At 41.0% G+C, this 15,126-nt stretch overlaps 1 protein-coding gene across 1 annotated transcript; it reads left to right on the top strand.

Moving 5' to 3' along the window:
• Positions 1 to 1,136: 1,136 nt before the first annotated feature.
• On the top strand, positions 1,137 to 5,459 carry LOC135153792 (uncharacterized protein K02A2.6-like). The gene has a single exon (XM_064097935.1). It carries the CDS (start codon positions 1,137 to 1,139, stop codon positions 5,457 to 5,459), a length of 4,323 nt encoding a protein of 1,440 aa, XP_063954005.1.
• Positions 5,460 to 15,126: the final 9,667 nt, after the last annotated feature.

The following is a 15,126-nucleotide window of genomic DNA, read 5'->3' as shown; positions in this document are numbered from 1 at the left end:
CTTAGACTGCCCCGCTTCAGGTCTGAATTATCTAAATTTTCAGCTCGCGCTTCGCGCTCGCAATATTTGATTAGTGAGATGCGTATGATAATCATGATTACATTGACTACAAAAAGTGCTTCATGTGTTCAGATGTAATTTTAACAAAATCAGCAAGCGCTTGGCACTCGCATTACATAACTATAGTGAGATATGTATACTCTTAATGGATTCCTTTAAAAAAAATCCTGTTTTGGGTCAATATATACACAAATTTCAGCTCGTGTTTCGCGCTCGCATCATTTGGTTATTGAAATACGTATGGTTTCGCGAATTCCTACAAACAAGCCTTAAATTGCCCCTCTTCATATTTGAAATTCCTAAAAAAATTTAGCTCGTGCTTCGCGCTCGCAATATTTGATTAGTGAGATGCCTATGTTATTTATGATTAAAATGACTACAAGTGTTTCAGATGTGTTTAAATGTAATTCTAACAAAATCAGCAAGCGCTTGGCACTCGCATTAGATGACTATGGTGAGATATGTATACTATTAAGAGATTCCTAAAATATAGTCCTTAAGATCTCCCTGTTTGGGATCAATATATGCAAAAAATTTCGGCTCGCGCTTCGCGCTCGCATTGCTTAGCGAGACAGGTACGTATCATGATCACAAAAATTTGATTATAAAGTCCCTTTTTAGGTCTGAATATCAAAAATGTTCAGCTCGCGCTTCGCGCTCGCATTATTTGATTGCTAAGATGCGTATGTTATTCATGATTACAATGACTACAAGTGCTTCCTCAAAATGTCTCTGTTAGGTCAGTATACCTGACAACTGAGCGCGCGAATCACTAAGTGACTCAAAATTTTTGCTGGTGCCCCCCAATGCCGTGACCCACGGTACGCCACTTGTTAGATATACATATTGCATTGATACAGTTGGCACTTCATAGATAGCGTAGTAACGACATAGATACTCATTGAACTCCGTGTTATACGAACTTGATGTAGTGTGAATCCAGAGTTTGCGCGTATTAAAAGATGAACGTTGATCAAACACAGTTGTAGTCTTCGAGACTGATTACTGGATGTTCCCTATAAAGAACCCTATAAATACACAACAGTTTGGCGACGAGTTGGTTGGGGAATGTCATGATGGCAAATGTGAGTAATTTCGGACAGTTGGGGGACGAGGACTTTGATTGTTATATCGAACGCTTTGAGCTTCATTTGGTAGCGCACGGCTACGAGGTCCCACAGGCGACTGCACCGGGCGGCGCCCAGCAGACTCCGGCGGAGAGAGCGTTGGAGAGGAAGGTGGTGGCAGTGTTTCTGAATGCGTTAGGAGCAGATGTTTATAAGAGAGCTAGGGATTTGTTAGCCCCAGCTAAGCCGGCAGATCAATCGTACCATGAGCTGAAAGCAGTATTACGCAGACATTATAAGAAGACACCGATTACTGTAGCGGAAAGACGAAAGTTTATCCGAAGGGATCAGGCACAGGGAGAGTCTACGAAAGACTATGTTGTGCAGCTGAAACATTTGAGTCTGAATTGTGAGTTTGCTGATAAGCTCGATGAACAGCTTCGTGATAGGTTTATCAGCGGAATTAAGGATGAAGGAACAGCCTTAAAGTTGATGGAAAGGTCAGCAGAGAACCCCAACTTGTCATTCCAGGATGCTGTGTCTTTTGCCCTGGATCGTGAGGTCACGCTGGGAGAAGCGAAAGCTATGAGAACGGGGTCAGATGGTGTTTCTGTGCACGCAGTAGCTGATCAGAGGAGGAGAGCAGGATCAATGTTTTCTGGTCAGGGCAATCCCGGCCAGCGCCAGGGTTATCCCGGCGCGCGTCAGGGCAATCCCGGCGCATCGCACCTGTCTAAGAGGTCTGGAACAGGAAGACAGCAGAACCAGCACAAGGACTTTGAGTGTTTTCGTTGCGGACAGCAAGGACATTTGGCGAAAGGGTGCAGCTTCCGAGGACAGTGCAGAAAATGTGGAAAGAAGGGGCATATTGCTAGAAAATGCAGGAGCAAAGACTGTGAAAAGTATAAATTTGATGTAAAGAAAGACAGAGACAGTAATCAAAAGAGAGACGTTAAGAGAAGTAGTGTTAAGAAGGTTGGTGCAAATGAAACACAAGAAGAGTATGATAGGTATGATGATACTGATAGGCACACTGGCCATAATGAGGATTATGATCGTACTACTATGTTCAAGAATGAGGTTCACTCAGTTGGTAATTCAGAGGGTAATGCCCCACCCCCAATAATAGTAGAGGTAGAGATAGAGGGTCACAAGATCGCTATGGAGTTGGACACCGGTTCAGGTGTTAGTATAATTCCGTACAGCATGTATATGCAGTATTTTACTCATATTCCTCTAGAGTCTAGTGTAAAGGTGTTCGTGTCAATAAGTCCAGGTGAGACTGTACCTCGAGGTAAGATAGAGGTAGAAGTAAAATATGGGAGCTTCAGAGGTAGTTTGATGTTGTACGTTGTAGACACCGAGTTTGTGTTATTCGGCAGAGATTGGTTGAGTTGTATAAAGTTAGATTGGGCTGCAATAATCTCTCAGTCTGGTAGAAGTACTAGTTATAGTTCGCGAAGTACTGAGGCAGTTACGGCAGTGCATAGCTTAGATAAGATTTTGGGCAAACATGATCGCTTGTTTGAGCAGCGGCTAGGCCGTCTGACAAAAGTCAAGGCGCATATCATAGTACGCGAAGATGCACAGCTGGTCGTAACAAAACCGTTTCGGGTACCTTATGCGATGAAGGGAGCAGTGGAAAAAGAATTGACGCGCTTGCAAGAAAATGGCGTACTTACCCAGGTGGAGCACAGCCAATGGAGCACAAGCATAGTGGCCGTGCCCAAGAAAGACGGTAGCGTACGAATTTGCGGTAACTATAAGACCACAGTGAATCCAAATCTCGAACCGGTACCTCCTCCAAATATCAATGTCGAAGATATTCTAGCGAATTTGAATGGAGGGGTCCTCTTTTCGAAGTTAGACTTGGCACATGCGTACAATCAGTTGGAACTCGATGAAGAGTCAAAGAAGTATTTGATACTCTCAACCCACAAGGGTCTGTTTCAACAGAATCGACTCGTGTTTGGAATTACCAGCGCACCGAGTATTTGGCAGCAGACGATTGAACAAGTTTTGCAAGGACTCCCGGGTGTCCAAGTATACCTAGACGACATTTTAGTAACCGGTCGTACTGAGCTAGAGCACTACGAGAATCTAGACAAAGTGCTCACGCGCTTAGAAGAGAGAAATCTCACTCTAAGGCAGGAGAAATGCAGGTTTGCGCAAGAATCGATTGAGTTTTTGGGGCATGTCATTGATAGGAGCGGAGTACATAAGACCCCCGACAAAATGAAGAAGCTCGAGGAGCTAGAAAGACCACAAAGTGTTTCAGAGTTGAGGTCTTATTTAGGCCTATTGAACTATTACAGGAAGTTCATACCTAATTTGGCCCACGAAATCGCGCCGCTTACAGACTTATTGAAGTCAGAACGAAAATTTGTGTGGAATATCGAAGCAGAGCGAGCATTTCTACGCTCCAAGTCATTGTTGAAATCATCGGGATTTCTTGCACATTTTGATCCGACTTTACCGATGACGGTTGCCACGGATGCCAGTCCGATAGGAATAGGGGCGGTTCTATCGCAAATTTATGCGAGTGGTGAGGAAAGGCCAGTCATGTTTGCCTCACGTGCGTTGACAAAGGCAGAACGCAATTATCCGCAAATAGAGAGAGAAGCGTTGGCGATAGTGTTCGCACTTAGAAGATTCCACATGTATATATTCGGTCGTAAGTTCACACTGGTGACTGACAATAAGCCACTCACAGCTATATTCGGACCGTACAAGAGCTTGCCTGCTCTAGCAGCCGAACGGATGCAGCGATGGGCGATGTACCTGGCAGGCTTTGATTATGATATTCGATATCGTACATCCCAAGCGAATGCCAATGCCGATTGTTTTTCACGGTTACCTGACAGAAAGGAAGAACCGGATGTTCAAGAACCGGAAAATGTAGCTATCTGTCACGTAGATGCTTTACCGATGAGTTATGAGGAATTGCGCAACGCGACGCGCAAGGACAAGACACTGTCGAGAGTAATGCGCTATTCTCTAGATGGGTGGCCTAAACGGTTACCGGAAGCAGACAAAGATCTGCAAGGCTTCTATGGGCGCAGATTCGAGATTACCATAGAAAAAGGAATTTTGTTATGGGGAATGCGAATCGTGGTACCACTGAAAATGCGCAGTGCAGTTTTGCAAGAAGTACATGAAGGGCACTTAGGCGTAGTCAAAATGAAGGCCATTGCGCGCAGCCACGTATGGTGGCCTGGCATTGATGCGCAAATTGAAGATGCGGCGAAGCAATGTCAAACATGTCAGGTGGTTCAGAAGCAACCATCGCCAAGTCCATTGCATCCATGGATCCCAGCAACGCGGCCTATGGAGAGGATTCATGTAGATTTTGCGGGTCCCTTGGAAGGACTGATGTTCATGATTGTTGTTGATGCATATAGTAAATGGCCAGAGGTGACTATTATGCCAAATATTACTACCGAGAAAACCATTGAAGCATTGAGAAGCATATTTGCAAGATTTGGACTACCACAGATCCTAGTATCGGACAATGGTCCACAGTTTACATCCGCGGAATTCACAGAATTCATGAAGTTGAATGGAATAGTGCATAAGCGAAGCGCGCCCTATCATCCGAGTACAAATGGGCAGGCCGAGCGTTTCGTACAATCAGTGAAACAAGCACTGAGAGCATCCAAATCAGACGCAGGAAATGTTCAGTCGAGATTGGACAGATTTCTTTTGGCATACCGGAATGCCGCACATTCGGTTACGGGCGAATCTCCCGCAGCGTTGTTCTTGAATAGACCTTTGCGTAGTAGGTTGGATAACCTCCGCCCTAACGTCACAAGAAGGTTTGCGAGCCAATTACACGAGCAAACCATGCAGAGAGAAACACACAGGAAGACCAATAGATTGCGAAAATTTGAGATAGGTGACCATGTTTTGGCCCGTGATTATGTAGGAAGGATTAGATGGGTACCAGGTCAAATAGTAGACAGGGAAGGTCCTTTAGGATACAAAGTACAGGTTGAGAAAGGGGTATGGCGAAGACATGTAGATCAATTGTTGCCTAGATTAGTAAAGGAAGATGGAGAGACTGAAACTCCAGGTACAGAGTTTGACTTAGATACAGAGATAGAAAAGTTACAGAGTAGATACAATGATGTTGGTAGAGATCCAATAGGTATTGGTACCAGGGAGCCTCAAACTAGGGCAGATTTGTCTATGCTAGAACCATCTCAACGAATGGGTAGTATGGAAAATGAAACAAATGGGAATCAGGTGGATTTTCCCAAACCTGACAGCTTCAGGTTGAGAAGATCTGACAGGGTAAGAAAGCAACCCAGTAGACTTGTTGAAACTATGTGAGTTAAAGATTTATTGGTGTTATTGCATCTGGTGTTCAAAGGTGTCACAAAAGTCTGTGACCAGTTGTTTTGTTTATTTTGCATATTGATGTTAAAGGTTAACTATTACAAACAGTAGCATTAACTCATTTTCTTTGGAGATAATATGTTCAGTTTTTACCATGAACCATGGAAAAGTAGGTTCTTTGGAGATTTAACATTAACAAACTCATTAGATATGAGAGATGCATATGTTAAAAATTTATAAGTACTAGAGAAGCAAACACAAATAATTACCCAAAACGAACAGTTACTTTGGTTGAGTGATATTTTATTACACAGTTAAACTCACAAAAATGTAAATTTGACAGACTTGGTTTCATTACAGAATAATATTTATACTTGGATATGTGAAGGTATTACAGTAAAGAATGTTTATTCTACTATCGAAAACGGACATGGGTAAACCAATAGTATGATACATTGAATAATTGGTAGTAATGGTTCAATTATCATGTTTTTGTTATTTTAAGGTGAATTACAAGTGACAGAATTACATATTAATATGTATGAAATGCATATTTCTTTATACCACAGGTATACAACTTTTATATTAGGAGGGGAGAGAAATGTTAGATATACATATTGCATTGATACAGTTGGCACTTCATAGATAGCGTAGTAACGACATAGATACTCATTGAACTCCGTGTTATACGAACTTGATGTAGTGTGAATCCAGAGTTTGCGCGTATTAAAAGATGAACGTTGATCAAACACAGTTGTAGTCTTCGAGACTGATTACTGGATGTTCCCTATAAAGAACCCTATAAATACACAACACCACTGCCTTGCAATAATTTGCGCGATTTGACCAAAATTGTTGAGCGGCGAGTTTCACAACTTCAGATTTGAAAATGTTCAAACTGCTTGCTTGCTACGCTCGCTCCCGGAAAAATAAAGCCTAAATAGATATTTTATTAATCAGAAAAGACTTTAAAAAGGTTTTGCTCAATTTATTTACTACAAAACGCACAACTACTTAACACAGATGATAATCTCATGGTGAAAATATCAGTTTGCATAAAAAATGCAAAATTTTGCATATAAGTGCCTTTTTGGGCTTTGCCCCCCCCCCCCAAAAAAAAAAAAGATTGAAAATACGTTCCGCCGCCTATGATTCGCACCTATCGCACTCGCTGGTATTTTTTTACACCCTCTCAAATAAAGCAGACTTACCTTTGCCCTTTATTTTGCCTACAATGGAACTTACAGGAAAGCATATCAAACAGGATGCAAATGGAGGTATATTCAGCCGGGCGTTATTTATACGCTTTGGAGTTTGGATTCTTGTTTGCCTAGAAAACGTAAAGTATTTCAAGAGTTTTTATATTTTCATTACATCTTTGTCCTTATTTCTCTATATTCCGTAGCTCTACCATGCGCGTATTCGGGGGCGCCAAATAAGGGAGAAAAGGGAAGGAAAAAAAAGGGGAGGAAAAGGGAGGGAGAGAAGAAGAGAAAGGGGGCAAGAAAGAGAGGAGGGAATAAGAAGCGCCGCATTGCTGTTCAACCTAGGGGGGGGGGGGCGCCGAATCGATAATCGACCTAGGGGCGCCAAATTTAAGTCCAACATAGATAGGGGAGCCGAAATGTGGTTCGAATTAAGAGGCGTCGAGTTGATATCCGACCTAGGGGGCGCCGAATTGATGTTCGACCTAGGGGGCGCCAAATCGATGTTCGACCTAGGGGGTGCCAAATTGATGTTCAACCTAGGTAGGGGGGGGGGGGAGCAAAGTGATGTTTTACCTCGGGGAGCCGTATAGATGTTCGACATAGGAGGGTGCCGAATCGAAGTTCGACATAGGGGCACTAAGGGGGCGCCGAATCGATATTTTTTCGTAGGGTTGCCGAATTGCTGTTTGACATGGGGGGATGCCCCGAATTGATGTTCAACCTAGAGCATGTAGGGGGTGCCGAATTTATGTTTTGCTTAGGGGCGCCGAATTGATGTTCGACCAAGGGTGTGCCAAATTGATATTCATCCTGGGGGGGGGGGCGAATTGATGTTTTACCTCGGGGCGCCGTATAAATTCGACATAGGGGCACTGAGGGGCGCCGAATCAATATTTTCCCTGGGGTTGTCGAGTTGCTGTTTGACATATAGGGGCGCCGAATTGATGTTCGACCTAGGGGGCGCCAAATCGATGTTCGACCTAGGGGGTGCCAAATTGATGTTCAACCTAGGTAGGGGGGGGGGCAAATTGATGTTTTACCTCGGGGAGCCGTATAGATGTTCGACATAGGAGGGTGCCGAATCGAAGTTCGACATAGGGGCACTAAGGGGGCGCCGAATCGATATTTTTTCGTAGGGTTGCCGAATTGCTGTTTGACATATAGGGGCGCCGAATTGATGTTCAACCTAGGGGGTGCCGAATGGATGTTCACCACACGCCAATTTGATATTTGTCTCGGTTACTTAAAATTCAGGTTCAATTTACCTAGGGAGGGGAGGGGGGTGCCAAACTCATGTTTGCTCCCATCAATTACCAATCCTGTTCATGATTACCAAAAGTGCCTAGAAAGTCCTAATTTTAGATCAGAATATAAAAACAAAAAAACAAATTCATCCTACTCTTCGCGCTCGCATTAATTGTTTAGTAAGGTGGCGATCCTGTTCATGGTAAGATAAGTGCTTAGAATGTCTGACTTTGTATTGAAATATATATAGAATTTTAATCAGCTCGCGCTTCGCGCTCGCATAAACTGTTTTGTTACTGATCATCCTTTTCATGATAACCGAAAATGCTTACTCAAATGTACAAATTTTAGGTAAGAATATGAAAAATTTTCATCTCGCTCTTTGCGCTCGCATCAATGTTTAGTTAGATAACAATCCTGTTCATGATTACCAAAAGTGCTTAGAATGTCAAAATTTTAGGTCAAAATGTCAATTACTTTTTTAAGCTCGCGCTTCGCACTCGCACAAATTTTAGGTCAGAATATCAAAAAAATTGAACTCGCGCTTAGCGCTCACATTAATTATTTAGCTACATACCCATCCTGTTCATGGTTATAAAAAGTGCTTATGATGTCCAGTGTTGGATTGGAAATTCAAAAATTGTCAGCTCGCACTTCGTGATCGCATAAAATGTTGATAGATACCCAGTTATCCTGTTCTTGATTGCCAAAAGTGCTCATAGATTTTTTTTCAGAATATGAATAAAAATTCGCTCACGTTTCGCGCTCGTATCAATAATAATTGTTTAAATAATTCATATACATATCATGTTCACGGTTGCAAAAAGCGTAGAATGTTTGATCGGAAAACAGATGAAAATATTCCCCTCCCCTATTGACGAAAGCTGGATCTGTCCCCGGTTAAGAAATTACAGCTCCCGCACATAATTTTAGTGTGGTCTACCACTCTGATGAAAAGTTGAACTAAATTGAAACCCCAAAACGCTTAAAAATTCTATGCTTTCTGGTCGCATTTATTCTTTTCAAGAAGTGGATACAACTTTGATCTTTTTTTACATGAACACATTAAAAAAATGGTCTTCGATTGCCTTTTTTCACGTGATTGTGGAATAAGACAATTCAAAATGCATTTAGGCACTTATGATTGCCTGACTGGTCGGGTCGGGGTGTAATTTTCCGAAAAGTTCACAGGGGCGCAAAAATAGTGACCCCCTCGTGGTGCAAAATCCTGGATATGCGCATGTCCGTCGGGCATCGTTTCCAGTTTTGAACCTCTTTATCTATACCGGTGTGATACTATATAAGTCCATGGATCAGATCGTTTTACTTCCATGCATTTCGTCTGATGCCAAATCGTCAAATTGCCAACTCGCCTACTATCATTAAAGTCTACCATATGTTCATCCACTATCGTCTAGTAACCAGTTGGTCCAATAGCCATTTAGTCCATATACCATTTGGTCTAATTGGACAACGTGCTATTGTGCAAAATGAATGAAAATGAATTGGATAATGGACCAAATAGTTGTTCGACGAAATATTGATGGACGGAATGGCTATAGACTAAATTAAATTGGACCATGTGGTGAGTGGACAAGTTGGCACTTGGCAGGCGACGAATTGACAATTTACCAATGTACCTACTAGGCCACTGAATTGAACTTGTCTGAGTGTGCCATAACACCTAAACTGCATGCTTCCTCATATCCGATACCCCCCCCCCCCCCATCCCCCGCCGCCCCAAGAAAGGGAAGGGGGACATGGAGGAGAGAGAAGAAAGGAAGAAAGAAGTAGATTGTTGAAAGGGAATCAAAATAATATGAATCAAAGGGAATATAAATGCAATATAATACTCTGTTTGAATCGCTTCTCTTTCATGGAATTTATATTTTGAATAGATCGTTTCGTTTCAGTCTTTCTCATTATTTTACTTTCAACCCTCTATTTCATCAGCTTTACTATCAAAAACCTGCGTAGCGAATTACAAAACGTCCCATCCTTGTTTCACCACCCATGACATAACGTAATTATCATTTTATTATTATCATGTAATGGAATTCATACTGTGTTTACACGCTGCATCTGCTGTCAGTTTGACTACCTTGTAAATATTTATTTACAAGGTAAAGCTTATTTCCAAGGTAATATTTATTTACAAGGTAAAGCCTATTTCCCACTGGAAAATAGCTTTCGAGCTTTCGTGGGTCATCCTGTGTAAGCCTGTTGTTTTTAATGCTACTGTATATATATTATGGTGACTTGCGAAATAAAATCAATCAATCAATATTTTTTGACGATATTCAGTTGAAATCAGTGGCGTTCAAAATAATGGGGAAGGATTGGGGCTATATGGATTCCCAAATTTGTCACGGCCAAGACAAAAAGAAAGCAAGACGGGGACCTATTATCTGAATATTATGTCAAAATCTATCACCGATAAAAAATGATTTGTGCCCGACACATATATCTGGCCCCTTCATATTTTTTATGTTTATTATTTACGCCAATGGTTGAAGCTATGTATTCATGAATAGTTCAAGCATGGTTCCTAACATCTTTCTGTATATTTCGATGTTTACACAATTCCTAGCCTTGGGTTGGGGTTGTGTGTATTCCTTATGTTCGCATTTTTCAATGTTATCTTTCTCTTTATTTCAATATTATCCTCTCCAACTTTATTATGGTATGACTATTCAATGAATTATAATTACTCGTTTGCTTGCATGCTCCATGACCGCTTTGCCTTCACTTCTCTCAGTGCGTATTCAGAACTACATGTATTACTGTATTCTCATTGATGCCCCCTGGAGTTGTAAAACACCCATAAAGGCAAAATATTATATTTTCATCGGCAGCACATGTGCATTACATCATCATAAATTAAGAACATCAGGGTCCATGATCAGAAAAAGTGTATACCCATTAAACCTCGCCAGATGGGGCTTGCCCAAAAATAACAATTTTATTTTTGTCTTGTTTCGAAATTTAATTTATGTTTTGGCGGCTATGCTTCAAGCACATATTTGCTTATATAGTTTGCCTCTGCATTTTACTCATTATATATATATTTTTTTATATATTGTATTTCTCCATTCACTACATATATGATCATGTCTCAAGCATTGTAAATTTGTTTTGTATATTCTTCCAATAAATGCAGAAAATCCTGCAAAAAAGCCACATCACCACATAGTTAACTTGAACCATTCCAACACTTTCTACGATCAATACGATCGCCTCGACTGATCTGATACGATTAATTATTCCGCGATTATAATTATGGCCGCTTGGAACCGGGGGTGCAAAGCACCCCAAGATTTTACAATGGGGTGTGGCGTGTATTATTTTCCATGTAGGCAGCTCCCCCTGGAATTCTGGTAGGTGTCGAATTGGATAAATGTAGGAAAATTACCAACATTTTGTATTGTAACCCTTTTAAATGTTTTTCTTTTGCTTTGTCAAATTTTCCTCAACACCGGCCGCCACCAAAAAAAATCGTGACAGTGTGAACTTGGCACTTTATTTTCAATCATAAAAAATGATTATATTATTTTCCCGCATGAGTTTTGAAATGTTGACACGTACGCCAGAATCTCTTTGGTCCCAATATGAAGCATAAATTTCCACATCTATCATCAACAGTTATCATTCGTTTTTCCTATAGTTATAGCAGGGAAATGGGAGTTACCATTCCATTGATAAATAAGTCAAAAATGTTATGCCAATCAAGATGCAAGTAATGCCGGAAAGTACTGTCTTTGTCCTGCTCATGTGGCAGTCATTCACACTTTTTCAACGGTTGAACTGCTCGTGCACACCCTGTACTATGCGTAGGCCTTTCCTGGAGGCCTTTCTTCCTCTCATTTGTTGTAATAAAATTTCATCTTTTTATCAATTCTTTACTTGTTTACTGTCTATAAAGGGGTAGCAAGTTGATCTCCCATGGGGTGCCCCTATCTATTGCTGCATCATTTGTATCAATTTCTCTTTGACCATCCATTTCTTGGGAAAATACATCAATTGGATGATCCATTTATATATGCCTATCCATCCATTCTTTCAGTCATCCATCCACTGGTCGTGCTGATGGTTTGATTATAGCATGGACCTAATAGGTCCATGATTGTATAAAGTATAAAGCGCCCTACAAATGTTATTATTATCATTGTAGGCTACCCCCACCCCCTCCCCATACTGCATAAAAACTCGGCGACCCATGGGTCGTGAGTACATGTTGTACGTTGCTGCTTCTACAGGTTTGCTTAGTCTTTTCTCACATACGTTGTTGCACTTTGTCCCACAGCGTGCCTTGTAAAGTTATGTTGTAAAACTCTTACATGTATGCTGGTCGGCCCTGGAAATCACAACTCTGAATACGTAAAGTGGTTCTAGACCATAGCACCGCGCAATACTCAACTTCTCATTTTTCCATATCTCGATGCAAGCTTTCTTGTGTGGATGCAAAAAATAAGAGTTTTCCCAGAAATCTTGTCCCTGACGTCATGTCTGCCCCCCTCATTTTTTTGACTCATGACGCCTTTACTCTGCTTGTTCGACCTTAAGCCGTTGGTCCCCTGGTTGCTTGCTCACAGACATTCGTGCTTTCTTAGCAGTCAGGTAAAACTCGGTTTAACCAGGGACTGGTTTAACAGAAATAATAGAAATTTGCTACTTGATGCGTTGTCACATTCATGCTATCACCAGGGAAGTGTTACACTTCCCTGCTATCACGGTCTACACAATATAGACTATACGTACGTACTAAGCATCAACAGGTTTCTCAGCTCACCTTTTGACCTCGCGAGTTCAATCTAAACAAACGAAGAGTAGTCAAGTGTTGCATTGGGTTATAGGCCTATATTTAACCCTGCATTGGGGTTTCATCTTCGTTATGTTAATAGCTCTATGGTTTTACTATAGGCCTATATTTAACCCCGTATTAAACAAACCCTGTTTTATATCGTAGAACCCGCCCTGAAAGTAATCGTTTTTCTCTTCGCCCTTTCCCTTTCTTCATGCTTGGCTGTAGACAGAATGGTGGTGGCCGTCTGTTTAGAGTTTTAAATATTTTTGGTTTAACTTTTTTTTCCAATTTCTCCTCTGTACTTTGCGATCGAGTGGAGCCAAATAATCTGAAACTGACTGAAACATTCAGGAAAGATTAAAAAAACACCAAAATATCAAATTAGGGTATGTTGTATTCAGATCCCTTTATAACAGCTCTCCTGATTCTCTTTCACTAATTCACTTCTTTCTTTCTTCTCTCTCCTCCCTCCCCCTTTCCTCGCTCTGGTTCCCGTATGTAGCACGCCAAGCTATACATGAAGGGAAAAGGTGCATAAAAGAGCTACAATCCACATGAATAAAGATCAAACTCGGAACTCGGCCCTTGCCCATCTCTGGGATTCTCGTATCTCTTTTAGTCTTGGAGTATACTTTCAGATTCATGACATAAGATTCCGAAAGCAAGCCGTATTGGGCAATCCTTTGCTTCGTCATTCACGTCAGATATTCAACGTGTCTGAATCCCTTTTCACGCGTACGATACAATCATGAAACTACTAGTATCTTGTGTGTGCAATCGCTAATAGTGGATTATATCTGAAACTAATGCAGAGCGCAAGCATGTCGCTAGCCGCCTAGCATCGGCTCATTGAGCTTGCACGCACCGTTCGATGTTTGCTTTCTACTCAGCTACACACACAGTACTGCACTTTGTTGATACGATGATTTCTTGATACTGCGCATGCACCATGACGTATTTCATCAATATGCATGAGGTCGTAATGAATATGCATAATTCGAACGGTGTTCTAATATCAATTTATTTTTTAACCCGAGAGGGCGTCAATAAGAAAGTTCAAACTTATATCGTTTAACCGATCAAGTCATAATATATGTTTTACCCCTCAATATCATGAAAATAGAAAAGTTATGCAAGTTTCTTTTCCGTGATAAAATAGAGCAATAATATAGGTATTTAATGAATGTAATAATTTCAAAATTGATTCATTGCCCTTGTCTGAGATCAACCAATCATACACTATACCTTTAATATAGTAGCATGCACATAATTTACAGGTATTAATTTGGCAACGGGAGCAATGAGATAACTACTGCATTGTGGTTATTTTCTACCATAAACCTACAAAGTTATGGAAATAAAAACCCAAATGTGTAGAAAAAGAGTGGATTTGACTTTGGTCAAGAACACAGCAGGGAAGAGAATCCATTCAAGGATTCATCATGACCTTTAAGCTCAGAGGTCGGGTCGGCTAAGGTCAATCGGGTCAGGTGACTCCTACCTGTACATGTACATGGACTTCAGGAGCCACAATGTCTGGTGATTAATCTCAACCACTTGCTCTTGTCATTCAAATCTTAGACACCGTTCTCATTACGCTTTCCAAAACTAGTTTACTGGGAACCGATTCGGGAAACCAATTTGGAAGATCGCTTTGCTAGCGTTCCCATTAGATCACCCGAAAGTGGTTCTCAAAATCACTTCACGTAAAGCGATCTTGTTGCGATGGGAACGCTCTCAGTGGGGTCATACATTTCACGCGAAATTAAAAACTGCAGCGTAGGCATTCTACACCTGTCATATGGAGTAGCGCGCTCAAAATGTGCAAAGATCGCTTCCCGAAGAACGGTTGTGTCCTCACTTAAGCTAAAACCAGTTTAACAAGGCAAAGCGATCTTGAAAACTACATCGCGGGATGGTTTTATGAACCGGTTTGGAAGATCGCTTCCAAGATCGTTTCGACCGTTTTCACTACATGTTAAACTAGTTTCCACTAAACTAGTTTCCAGTTAACTAGTTTTAGGAACGTAGTGAGAACGGTTCAAAGTGGGAATGGTATATTCCTGATGGAACAAGAACTTCAGGTAGTGTAGGGGGCCCCTGCTTCAATTCAAGCAAGTTTAAAACATTTATAACTTGGCATGTTTTGTATTTTATTTCAGATTCTGAAAAGTTTGAAATATCTTCTTTTTTACTGGTATTTGGTTACTTAGTGCAGGGCAAGAGAAATAAAAGCAAAGAAAAATAATGAAAAGATTAAAACACTGGTAGAATATATGCCTAATTATTCCCTGGTATATTTATTTACATTTTATATCTTCTGGTGTTCTGTAATTGACAATATTTCTACTTTCTCTCATTTTATCATACACTATCATATAGGCCTACAATTAGGACATCAAAA

Source organism: Lytechinus pictus, chromosome 3, assembly GCF_037042905.1.
Source record: "Lytechinus pictus isolate F3 Inbred chromosome 3, Lp3.0, whole genome shotgun sequence".
NCBI classification, from domain to species: domain Eukaryota; kingdom Metazoa; phylum Echinodermata; class Echinoidea; order Temnopleuroida; family Toxopneustidae; genus Lytechinus; species Lytechinus pictus.
Note: the sequence above shows the minus strand (reverse complement) of the source record. Positions and strands in the feature narration are given on the sequence as shown.

What these genes read in the sequence shown, in the direction of transcription:
- LOC135153792 (XM_064097935.1), top strand. Translation starts at nt 1,137, where the DNA reads ATGGCAAATGTGAGTAATTTCGGACAGTTGGGGGACGAGGACTTTGAT.